We start from the raw sequence: 13142 nt of genomic DNA on the forward strand, positions 1-13142 counted from the left end.
CACTTACGCAAGCACTTATGAACGTGTACATCTTTCCTCAATCTTTGACGGCTTTGGTTACATTTATTAAACAGTTTACAAGCATGAAAACTTCCCATTCAACTGTTGTTATTGTTATAAACAGCCTCCTGCTTCGGAGCTTATTAACTGTTTAATAATTTGAAATAAAGCTGCCAAAGATTGAGAAAAGATGTACAGGTTCGTAAGTGCTGGCGTAAGTGCTTTCGTGAATCTGGCCCTAGGGAGCTACTTAGGCCACCTATTAAATGTAATTTCATTACATTTACTGCTAAATTTTTGTAATCAGTATTCAGGATATTTTGTTTTCTCTGTTTTAGAAACTAGGACTGTTGCTCATATAATTCAGTTTTCAACTGAATTATCAATGATTGAACATTATTCTTTATACCTTGTACAGTAGCATATAAACAAAGCTTTAGTAAAGATATTTTTGGCTGTGAAAATAGAATTAGGAATAACTTTTCAAAAATATAAATATGATTCAAAGATAAGTCATTTGAATTACAACATTTTAATTTGTGCCTAATATGGATTTTACTTCATTTGTAGTGTGATTTAAGATGATTACTTACTTTCATTAATCTTAACATAGCCTGAAATTCTGTGATATTTGTGACTTTATAAATGATATATAGATCTACTATGAAATCGCTGTAATCAGGTCCTCCGTATTTGTTTATAAATAAAAATTATCATGTATAAATTAAGGAACAGTTGTATATATAGTATTATCATCATATAAATTAAGGAATACAGTAGTTGTTTAAATATTATCATCATATATAAAATTAAGGAATAGTTTAATTTTTTGACCTGTGTGCTATGAAGAACACTGTTAGTAATGCACATTTCTCTAATTTCACAATACTCTTTTATAGGTATTATTTCTGTATAGGTATAATGCCACACATGTCTTCTTTTAATATTAAATTATATACTTGTTAATATTAGTAGGGATCTATAAATGTTCAAAATGTTAGTTGAAGGTTGTTTGGGCCATGGTGTGCCAGAAATTTATAATATATTTTATTATTATAAGATAGAGTATAGTGATGCATTACGACCAGTGATGGAAATGGTTTAAGGAACTAGGTACTGTATATGATAAGGCTATATCGACAATTTGTGCTTGGGGATCACAGGAGGGTCCATTCACAAGTATAACAAATAAAAAAGTAGTTTTTATTGGTAGAAACTTGACAAGGGTAACAAATGTCTGCATTAATATAGAAATTGAACATAAAAATACAACCCGTTCTCGCAAATTCGTAAAGTCAATATTGACTTATTAACTACGTGCATAGGTGATATACTAAACATAATAGATACCCTTAAAAAGATTCATAGAAAACACCGACCTTACCTAACCTTGTTAGTATCTTAAGATAAGCATCTTATTGCTTCGTAATTACAATTATTACTTAACCTATACCTATTATAGGTTAGGTAATAATTGTAATTACGAAGCAATAAGATGCTTATCTTAACATACTAAGTAGGTTGGGTAAAGTCGGTGTTTTCTATGAATCTTTTTAAGGGTATCTATTATGTTAAGTATGTCACCTATGCACATATTTAATAAGTCAATATTGACTTATTAAATTTGCGAGAACGGGTTGAAAAATATTAGAGAAACTTCCAAAAGTCACAGCTTTCTGCCTGTCAATTCTAGATAAAATACATTTCTGTACATTATACTCCTTGATGTTATTTTTTATTAAGTAGTTAATTTTGTCTGACAGACTGGTGACCGCATATTAGAAGTAGAAGGAATTGACCTTCGAGAAGCAACTCATGAGAAAGCTGTTGAAGTTATCAAGAAGACGGGTGATCCTGTTACCTTTGTTGTGCAGAGCTTAGTGCAGTGGGTAAGTTGGTATTTACTTGCATGCACTAAAGGCCCTAATCTTTCTCTTCTGTTCATATAATGTGTTCTGTTGGTCCAAGATTTTTAATAATGTGTATATACACTTGCATTGTGCCTACTCTCTCGCACCACGTTCTTTCTCTCAGTATAAAGACGGGAAACCAAGAGTGTAGACCTCATCCTGTAACTGTATTTAGGTAATTACACAGACTTTTACACCAGAATTCTAAAGATCTCAAACAGAGAGAGATCTAGGGGTGGTTCTGGATAGTAGTGTGTCACCAGGGGAACACATAAAGGACGTTGTGTGAGGAGCATGTGCTGCACTTTCCAACTTCAAAATCACTTTTGATTAAATGGATGGTGAAATACTAAAGAAACTGTATAACTTTTGTGAGATCAAATCACAAATCATAGACAGACATTGTGTTTTTTGAACAATCAGGGAACACAAATTGTGTTCTCTGATTGTTTTCTGTTCTGATTGTTCTGTTATCTGGTTCTCTGATTCACAATCAGAGAACCAGAGAACCAGCTTCCTGTTCCCGACAAAACAAATTTTTTTAATACACAATTTCCTTCAGCTTTAGACATTTTTCCCATAGATATATCTAATTAAATCTGGATGTCTAGCTAGCTCCTAACTCAGTGATGTGAAGCATTAGTCTTCCCTTTTCCAAAATAAGGTAGACAACACTATGTAACCTTAACACTAAATAATTCCTTTTTGCACATTTTTGAGGAAATGGTTAGTCTCTGACTTGACTGGTGCATTGAGGTAAGTTAATTTCACAGTTTCAATCCGAGTTTTGCCACATCTGCAAAAAAACACGACATTGGCATATAGGGATGTCAGAGGAGATAACTTCTTTGGTCTGTGTGCCTTGTTGCTGTAGGGTTTTGTTGAACTGTGGCTGATCACAGCTATAAGGTGGACATTAAACCATTGCTTGGTTAGTTAGTTTAGTTCATTTATTATGCACCCCATAGCCATCCTGTGGGCGGTAGTGGAAAGTGTTACAGAGGCACATAATGGGTTCAGGGACTAAGTGGTTATTGATTTTAATTGTACTTGCACTGGTACATGACTAGCAGCGAGTTGAGCCTAATGGACATCCTGCTTGCTCTGTTTAAGTGGACGATGTATGAAATACAGCAGGCGTACAAACGGGTTGCATCATTTGCTCTGAACATGAGAATTGTCTAATTCTATTACAGGCTTCCTGCAACACTGCTACTTATGTGTGTACATTTGATATTCATATTTGGATGTTGATCCCTATATAAAGGATACTCAACAAGGTTTTGGTCATGCCTGTTTTCTTTTCACTATAGCTGTTAACAATACCTCTGTTGTTCCTATATTTATATCAAAGACTGTAGATGCCATTTCAATTTGCTGTACTGAACTTAGACTAGACATACAGTATCAGATTATCTACAAATATAGACATCAATGAGGTTGAAAAATGGAATTCAAGTACCGTAACCTGTTCTCATGATTTGATGATTGTCAAATTTGAAGTGATTTTTGCCTAGCTAGAAGTGTTTGAACTTAGGCAGCCCAGCTAACCTCTCTATGCAGATGCTTATTAGTCTGAAGAAGCAATAATTTTGATGCTGTTGATGATAGCATCAAAATTATAGTAAATTCAAAGCCATTTACTCCTTATACAAGTCCTTAAATTTAAGTCTCTTGTTCCATTGAATGTATTACATGTATTAACTTTTGTTTCTTAATCTTTCCATATACAGGCACTGTACCCAACTCCTAATCACTTTCTTCCATCTCGTTTCGTAAAGACATGTTTAACGTTTGTTTAAAGCATTCAACATTGTTACAGTAAACTGTACTCAATTATGTGAATGTGCATTATGCATTCCTTTCTTAACCTGTTTGTACTGAAGGCACCTACACCCTCAAATCTTTAATCCTACCGCCCACAAGGACCTCTTGTCACTATGTATTTTTGTCTCACCACACAGAGGTCACCTCAGAGATGGTATTTTAAGCATAAGTTTGGTTTACTCCTAGTATTTTTCATAAGAAAGAAAAGAAAATAATAGTTATTTTCGTTATTTCTCTCCCTTTCAGACCCCAGCTCACTCAGCTGCTCCTTCACGTGACGTGAGCCGGCTTAGTTCCAGATATCCTACTGCAATCACTCCTGCAAGAACTCCGACACCAGAACTCATTCAGGTAAGCCAGGAACCCTTCACTACACCATCTACAGCTTCCACTCTTTCATCTACCATGGACACTCCCATCCAACCAGATGGATTACACCCATGCGGATTAGTTCGATCTACTGGATTGAAGGATTTCACCAATATAAGAGCTTCGTCAGAAGAGGTTTTTGTCCGTACAAAAGATAATTTGCAGGCTAATATTCCTGGGAGTGAAAGTCCTAGTATTCTGCGTGAGTGTGATCATATTAAGCCAGGCAATCCTTCCATTGACCCTTCCAGTGATAGTGTCAGCCAGTTTCAACCATCGGCTAGGGACGTACAACTTGCCGACCCTCATGCAGCAGCTCTCGACGTCTCTTCCTCCTCACCTCCTTATTCTTCTGTGTACTCTCCTTCTAACTGTTCTGTTGGCACTTATAAAAGAGTGTGCTCCACCATAGCTCATGCCTTCACCACTACCACCACCACCACCACCACTACCACTACTTCACCCATCAGTCCCACTGCCACCCACACTACCTCCACAACCTCTACCCTGCTGATGCCCTCTGGGACTCAATACCACACTCCCCCCACAATTGCTGCAGCTTTCACGTTACCCCCTCAGGCCAGCACTCCACTCAGCGAAGGCAGCTCCCATCAGCAGCAGAGTCAACACTTTGGAAGACCACATCCTCCAGATCCAAAAGCGTCCTTTCCAGTGGCTCCTCCAATACCCGAGACTTCAACTCCAATTCACGAGTCGTATCCAGAGCCAGTGAGATTTGTGACAGAATCACCCATATCAGAACCAGATGATCCAGATCCACTGGTAAATCCATATTATTATTATGCGCGTGCTGCCTTAGCTCATTGGCATGTGCGTGCACAAAGAACTCAGGAACACCAGGAAGTGACTGAAGGTGATGGAAGTTTTAGTGATCAGGAAAATAGTACAAGCAGTAGTAGTGAAAGTAGTACAGCAAGTCGAAGGTTTCTAGACCTTAGACATTTTAATCCCTGTTATGGCGTTCAGTTAACAAGACCAAATGGAAGTAAATTGGACACTCCTCCCTCAGATGCTCCTTTAGTAGACACTCCTCCATCTGATGTGCTCATAACTGATGATTCACCAGTTGATGAAACCCAGCAGCATGAGCATAGTGAAACTGATCTTGAACAGAGTGAATATACAGTTACTGACTTGCCATATGAATCAACTGTTATTGAATGTGATCAAAGAGAAACTAAAGAAATTCACCTGAAATTAACTGATTTAGTGCATAATACCTTAATACAAAGTGAACTTTTAGATAGTGACTCTCATCTATTTGTCCCTCAGTGCAATACCCTTGAATATAATGATATTGAAAGTGACCCTTTATCAGCCAGAATTGTGCTAGATGATTCCCCACTAGATCCACCCCTGGATGACCCACCAGTAGGAGCGTACACTTATGACTGGAGAACGGACCCACACCTATACCAGGGCTTGTGGTGTGTGCAAGGATCAGTCAGCGAACATTTAGCAGCTCAAGTTCCCACGCAACCAGTCTCCCCTTACGACAGCCCTGCTCATTCACCCACTGCTATTACGCCCACCACCGAACAGGTGAGGCTGCCCGCCAGCATTCCACCCACTCACGCCTCTGTACTTCACTTTTCTAGTTATCCCATGTCTCCACTCTAGGTGCTAGAGGACACTGGGCAAAGCATGAAACTAAATTATGACATGGCCCTCACTGATACGTTCTTTAGTGTGCACATTTATGTCCCCACCTCTGTCTTGATAGCAACAGTATTCCTAAGATAATTGATTTCTTACCCAACCTTCTAAATTAGTCCAGTCAGCCCAGAAGCCTCGTCTGTAACGTTCCTTTTCCTGCTATAGCCCTTCATTGCTAGGACTATACCAGAATATCCTTGTCACCAAATACCTGCAAATCCCATAAACACCCACATCCTTCCCCCACCTTCCCACTGCCTGCTTTCCTTCTCTCTGCATGTAGCTCTCTGATCTCATTTTCCTCTCAAGCTGACCCAGTGACAGAGAGTGCACTAGATTTTTTTTAGATAGATACTAGAAAACCTAGTATAGATGACCTATTGTTATGACACTGCATGTTAAGGTGAGCAGCTAGTAGTTACCCATGACAAGTGCTAAGTTTGTAAAGCACTGGTGGAATGGAACCACTAATTACAATAGCTTTTTACATAAAAAGAATCGTTAGCAAATAGTTATAAAAGGAAGAAAAACTTATAAAAGGAAGAAGTATTTAATGAGCATGACAGATTCTTCAGCGAGATAAAAGTTTGGGATGAAATGTTCACTGCAGCTCAGCTCGTAGGCCAATGAAACTTGACACCATGTTTGCTGCTACAATACCTGGGCCATAACAGGTTTGAAAGGGGTGGTGTGTATCAGCGTGACCAGTCGCTGCCTCAGTTGCCAGCCCGTACATTTTGGGCTCATTTGTATGAGCAATAAATGTAACGTTTCAATCTGGCGTTTTATCCAAAAAATATTTACTATATATACTCATTCGTAGGCCTCTTACATTTTCATCAGCTTAAATTACAATAAGGGAATAATAATTTGGGCAGCAATAGGCTGTGTTCTTAAAGCATATATATTACTAAATGGCAACACCTTTGAAGTTATCATGGACTACACATCAGGATCTAAACTTCGTTTACCTCCATTCTGTGTTCCTGAAGCTTTGCATCATTAAAAATGGTTTGAAATGGATACTATTAAAGTTCAACAAGGGAAATAATTGCAAGATGGAATTTATATGTTCACTTCATTTCTTCTTGTGACAACAGTCATATTTAAGGATGGTTCCAGATGAATATTAATGAAGTGTTGATGAAAGTTGGAGTGTCACTATGAAACGATCATTTCGAGATTGGTTGATAATATTTGGTGGGCATCGAGTTGCCAAATTCCTGAAAAGTGTGGGTATTTTTATTATAATTTACTCCTTAACTTCTTTTTATTTAATTTATTTATTTTATTTATTTTTTTTTGCTTTAATAATTTCTTTAATAATCAGCAGCATAGTTTTAAGATGGTAGCATTGCCCCAAATTTTTGCCAGTGAATATTATTACTGTACCTTAAGAGTGAACAAAAAGTGGTTGTCCGAATTATATGAATAATCAATTATTTGTAAATATGTAAAGCAAAATTTATCTTGCACAGCAGTCTGTTCATTCTGAGCTTTGTTTGAATGTCTCGAAAATTTAATTGTTATATTTGGATACAGTGCCAAATAATAAAGAAATACAATCTGACACTTATTTACATAAAGACTAGGTCAGAGGTCAAGGTGCAAGGGCTGTGATCCATGGAACCAGCAAGTAGTGTTTCCACATACATTTGTAGAATGTCATTTGTTCATCTTCCTTTGCTTGAGATTATCACAAGTTGAACGTCTTAATATTGACCTATTTCAGTGTGGAAATAAAACTAAATGCTAAAAATATATATGTATATGTATGCAGTTATAATGCACAGAAGAAACATAAAATTAGATATATTGCATAAATTTTCATTAGTTTTCAAGTTGAAGGAAGACTTTGCGAGGCGTGCCAAGGCATTAGTGAGGCAAACAATATTCAACCTTATTCTACGCAAGCAAACTAAATTACTCAAAATACTATTACTGTGTTAAATTACACACATACAAGTACATAAGATTTATAGTTTTTATTTTCAACTACAGTATATTTTTTCATATACAGTATAAGAGCAAGAGGTTAAATACATACATACTGTTAAACCAGCAAAAATCCACTGGCTCCTTGGATAATTATTATTCTGTAGGCTAAATGCTTAATATTGCATTGGTCACGTTCATGAGTATTTTGAACATTTTGAAGTCCTAATTTTACAGTTTTGTTTAAAGTGCACTTTTATTGGTGTTCAAAATGTCTCTTATGCTAATTTCAGTGTTCAAAGTGTGCCTCATGCTAGTTTGTGTTCCGAGTGCAGCTCTCATGCTAGTTACAGCATTCAAAGTGTTTGTATTATGCTAGTTACAGCATTCAAAGTGTGCACATTATGCTAGTTACAGCATTCAAAGTGTGCACATTATGCTAGTTACAGCATTCAAAGCATGCATATTTTGTAAGTTTCAGTGAAAGGTGGGCTCTACCAAGTTCCAAAAGGACCGTATTCCTGGAACTCGATCCATGACAAGTACTGTGACGAGAAAAATGAATCTTTGTTTTTCCCAGGCAAGGCCAAAGTGGAGACTGATGGTCATTTTAAAGCCGGTCAGGATGGTCTGGCATTCCTTGGTTCTTTTGTTCATTTTGAAAAGCTAGGATAGAACTGTTTGTTAGTGTTACTTATAAATACAATATGTTTGTATATCCTATTAACATAGGAATAAATTATGCACCAAATAGTTGTTTTAAATCGGTGTTAGTTGAGTACAATCTCTTCAGAAAAGTGTCATATCCATAGCATTCTATGATTTTGATTGTCATTATCAACGAAGGCATGTTCTCCTGCTCGTCATTTAAGAACTTGTTCAGATTCAATAAGCCTATCTCCCTCAGTTCTACTCTGGAGAGACTCTTTCTCTCTCTGGGAAATGATGTTCTCAAGTCAAACAGATAAGGGCTCATTAACAGCTACAGTATTTTTGAAGTAATTGTCATCTTGAAGGGGAACTGAAGCATTCAATTTATCAATCAAAAAACAAAAAGTTTATTCAGGTAAAAGTGCATACATAAAAGATGAGTTACAAACATAATGGTGGATTTATAAATACAGCTAGTACATACAATACCTAAAGCCACTAATACGCACAGCGTTTTGGGCAAATTATTATATTTGTTCTTAGTTTTTATATTAATTTTGTGTTTATTTGGAATTTAACTTTAATTTACTAAAATTAAATACTGTATTAACTGATTGCATATTTCTCTTGAATTAAATGTTTTACTTAAATTTACCACTAGAACCTAAGACCGAAATGGTCATAGTGCTTTTCTTTTGAAAGGACCATAAAGGGACAATCAGTCCATTTTGAGGCAAGAACTAGGACTGGGCCATACTAACCTCACTTTTGCATTACTGTACTGTACATTAAAAAATGTACATTTTCACCAATAAGTCAATATTTCATATTGAAATGGCATCGTAATGACTGCTTGTGTAATTTGACCAAATTTTAAATGTTAACATATCAGATTAAAAGTGATATGCACTGGTAAATCATAGTTAATAGTTTTAAAAATTAATAACTACAAGTTTTTCTATAAATGATGAAACTGTTAAAAGCAGAAAGTTAGTGCAGCAAGATGGTGCCCACAGGTTGGCCTAGACATTTAAGCAGGGAAAGTCCCAGTCCATGGCAAATGGATAATGCACTACAGACAAAAGCGTTTATTTACCCACAGAAAAGCGCCTTTGCCTTTGCCATGGTCATTAAATGGGTGAGAGATTGCTTGTGTATTCTCCCTGCACAATGCAAGGCTAGCTGCACTTTACACATGAAACAGCATTTTCAGATATGTTTTGTGTCGCTGGGCTGAGCACCTCATCATTGGCCAGGACATTAAATGTGACGACGATATTGTGTTAATTTTTTCTTTTGAGTTTTACCAATTGATAATACTAAAGGTGGGCAACAGGGGCTTAGAAAATAGTATAGTAGAATACATTCGGAAAACCAAATAACGGTAGCACTAAATGATTTGTCGTGGTACTATAACGTGATAACACTGGCACATCTTGGTTAGAAGTATAATTGCCATAGATTATGTTGAAGTGAGCTATTTGTTCAGAATTGCTATAAAATATATTGGCATAACTTGATCAGTTACAGTAATAGTGACATAACTCGGTGACGAAAAAAAAACGGTAGGTTCCTAATAAAGTTACATTTATATAACTTGATCATAACTCTAAAGATTATATTGGCATAACTTGATAGGAATTTGAATAAGATTATACAGTATTGGCATAGCTTGCTCAAAATTTTAGCAAGATTATATTGGCATAACTTGATCAGAATTTAGTAAGATGATACTGTATTGGCATAACTTGATCAGAATTTGTGGAGGATCATATAGGTTTAACTTGTTGACCAGATCACACACTAGAAAGTGAAGGGACGACGAAGTTTTGGTCCGTCCTGGACCATTCTCAAGTCAATTGTATTCATAATCGACTTGAGAATGGTCCAGGACGGTCCAAAACGTCGTCGTCCCTTCACTTAATAGTATGTGGTCTGGTCGACATACTTCAGCCACGTCATTGTGACTCATTGCCTGCAGGTTTTACTTCCTTAAGTAGCATGGTGACCTGTAAACTGTAGGATCCATAGTGAAAAATTTCATGTCATGGTTAGGAATAGCTTTTGCTCATATACAATTTTGGTTCATCTACCTAAATATTATTATTATGTATTGCAGTGTTAAATCTGTTTATTTGCCTGCCGTAATATTTTACATTTGTATTATTTAATTGTTTCGTTTGCCCGGCTTGTTGTACTGGCTTGCATTCTGAATTGGAATTTTGTTTAAAAGAAAATATTTATTGACTCCCACTGCATCTAATTATGTTTTATTAAATTTTTGAATGCCTTTTTTTAATCAATATTTTAGTATAATAATATTATGGATCAACAAGGTTGATCTATCAATATTAATTATTGTACATTATGCATCATAGCCAGTTTTATGTATGGTTTATATATATAGATTAAGTATTATAATGGAATGTTTAACTGTAGGATTAAATGATAGAATTTTTTATAGTTAATTGTTTAATATTATTGTATTTTAAGTTAAGGAATAAGTATTAAATGAAGTAGTTTTTAATCTTTATAACTACTGTATAACTGTTGTGTTCTTATTCTGTACTGTATACAAAAAATCCATCAAAGTTTGTAAAGTTTACTCTTTCTGACAAGTTTTGAAAGTTTTTCATATATTTATAATTTGTACAGTATTATGTCTGAGGTTTTATTCTGTATTTTTGTCTTGATTTAAAACATATGATTTTGTCGTGTATTCTGATTTTAAACTTTTTAATTTTGTCGTGTATTCTGATTTAAAACTTCCAATTTTGTTGTGTATACTGTATTTGGTGTATGCAGTTTTAGGCAATGTTATTGTGTTTTTTTGGGAGGAAGCCCCTACGGCTCCTTGGAGCTATCCATGGCTGATATGGATACCCTAACTATTTTGCATCAGTCGATGTAGGTGGAGTTTTAGCCTACCGGGGAAAACGATCCAGAACCTGGCCCCCCTTCACAAGGCACGAGGAGCAATGACCCATAGAAATGCACGTGTGATTTGGAGTATTCTATATCTGCCATCGACTGGGACAGGCACCCAGAAAGGTAAGCGCCACAAAACAAACACTTATTCTGGTTAACAATGAAAATCGTCAAACGAGTGGACAGAACTCCCCAAGAGAAAAACGAGCCAACAAGCATGACGTCACACGAGCTGCACCGCATGTCTGCGCAGCTCCCCCCTCCCCGGGAGAGGGAAGGGGAAGCCCCAGATCCTTGCGCTGGCGATGCCCTCCTCAGTTCCTCAGGTGATGGGATCGTGCATAGTCGTGTGGCTCCAGCTCCAATGTCTTCTCTCAGTGCTGTTCATTGTTTTTCAGTGCTGCTCCTACGGTGGTCGTGGGAGCTGGGAGTATTATTCTCAGGTACTCTGGCTGCATGTGCTTAGGGTCACATTCCCTGAGTGCCCTGTAAGTACTGCCCTTGGGGCTTGGGGTTACCTTCCACATGTTGCCTTGAGTCTACCTCTGCTGGCCTTTCGCTGCTTGGGGTTTGGCTGCCCCAAGTGTTTGGAGGTTTTCCTCCCTTTTTACCTTGGAGTAAGTGGTAGTTATTGCACTGGTGGGGTGCAGGGTACTGCGTAGCTAGTTTTCACCTATAACAGCGGCTGGCTTTGTTCCCTCTGGGTACGTTGTCCACTTGCGTGGCTTTTCTTGTCTTTTTTTTTTTGTTTTTGCCTGGTAGGGGGTCTGCCGTGTGTTTTCCCTCCCCCTTATATTAGGGTCGTTTTTGTGTGGTGGCACCCCTGCTTAGCCCTCGTGAGTGGACACATCCCGTGGGTTTAGCTTTTAGCTTTTTGCTTGGTAGTTTGGGGCGCCAGTTAGCAGTACCCTGCCTGGAATAACCCTTAGCAGACCCAGTTTAGGGGCCTTGGAAAACCCTGTGGGGGCTCTCGTGTCCGATGGAGGCGACCCTTGTGTCCCCCCTCTCACTCTGTGCGAGGTTGAGGGTTGCTCTGTCCCTTTGTCTCAGGGTGACACTCATTGTTTTTGCTTCCTCTGCTTCCGGCCCCGAGGGCTTCGGGGTCGGGGCGGGGTTTAGAGGTTTCTGAGACTCGGGCAGTTTCGGGGGTTGCCCCGTCCAGGGTGGCTGCGGAGGCATTCGAGTCTGTTCCTCCTACCGATGCTCCGGGGTCTGACCAGTGGGCCTCTTCCCTTCCGGCTCTTTCGACTGCCCCGGCTTTTTCTTGAGGCTGGGGCTTTGGAAGACGACTCGGGCCTGGTGTAGAGGCTCCCCGGGGTTGGGGAGGAGCTGACTTGGGGGCCTTGGGCTCCTTTGAACCCCACCTGGATTTTCCGTCCTTCGGAGCGGGGCTTACTGTTGCAAGGAGTGGGTTTCCCCCCCCCCCCCCCCCTCTGCATACGATTTGGACTTGGGTTCTGCTCTTCCCTGGGTTCGATTCCGTGTCCGTGTGGATTCTTTGGTTCCGTCTTTCCGGAGGTTTTCGGCTTCCCACATCTCTCCACGTGAGGTGTGGTTGGCCATCGCAGCTTAACTTCTGCGTGACCCGGAGTGCGCCTCCATAATGGATACTTCTTCGTTCAGGTTTGGAGCGTCATGTCCTTACTGGCTGCATTATGAGGTTCCGGGGTCGTCCTGGCTTGCAGACTGCTCCTTGTTCTCACTGGATGCTTGGGACTCGTTCTGTTGGACCCGCACGTTTGAGTGGCGCGAGGCGTTGACGGTGGTCTAGGTTTACCTGGGGGCGATTTTGAGCTTCTTAATGGGTGTCTTTTCACTCCTGCCCTTTTGCGGGATGTTGGTGCA

The 13142-nt window shown here is 38.6% G+C and overlaps 1 protein-coding gene across 1 annotated transcript in view; it reads left to right on the forward strand.

The window, feature by feature from the left end:
- The window catches only part of LOC123748468 (multiple PDZ domain protein), a 1300933-nt gene that overhangs the window by 1002096 nt on the left and 285695 nt on the right, over positions 1 to 13142 (forward strand). Inside the window, 2 exon segments of the mRNA XM_069303573.1 lie at positions 1764 to 1889; positions 3984 to 4088. Of these exon segments, the coding sequence (XP_069159674.1) occupies positions 1764 to 1889; positions 3984 to 4088 (231 nt within the window).

This window comes from Procambarus clarkii, chromosome 50 (assembly GCF_040958095.1).
Source record: "Procambarus clarkii isolate CNS0578487 chromosome 50, FALCON_Pclarkii_2.0, whole genome shotgun sequence".
Taxonomy (NCBI): Eukaryota; Metazoa; Arthropoda; class Malacostraca; order Decapoda; family Cambaridae; genus Procambarus; species Procambarus clarkii.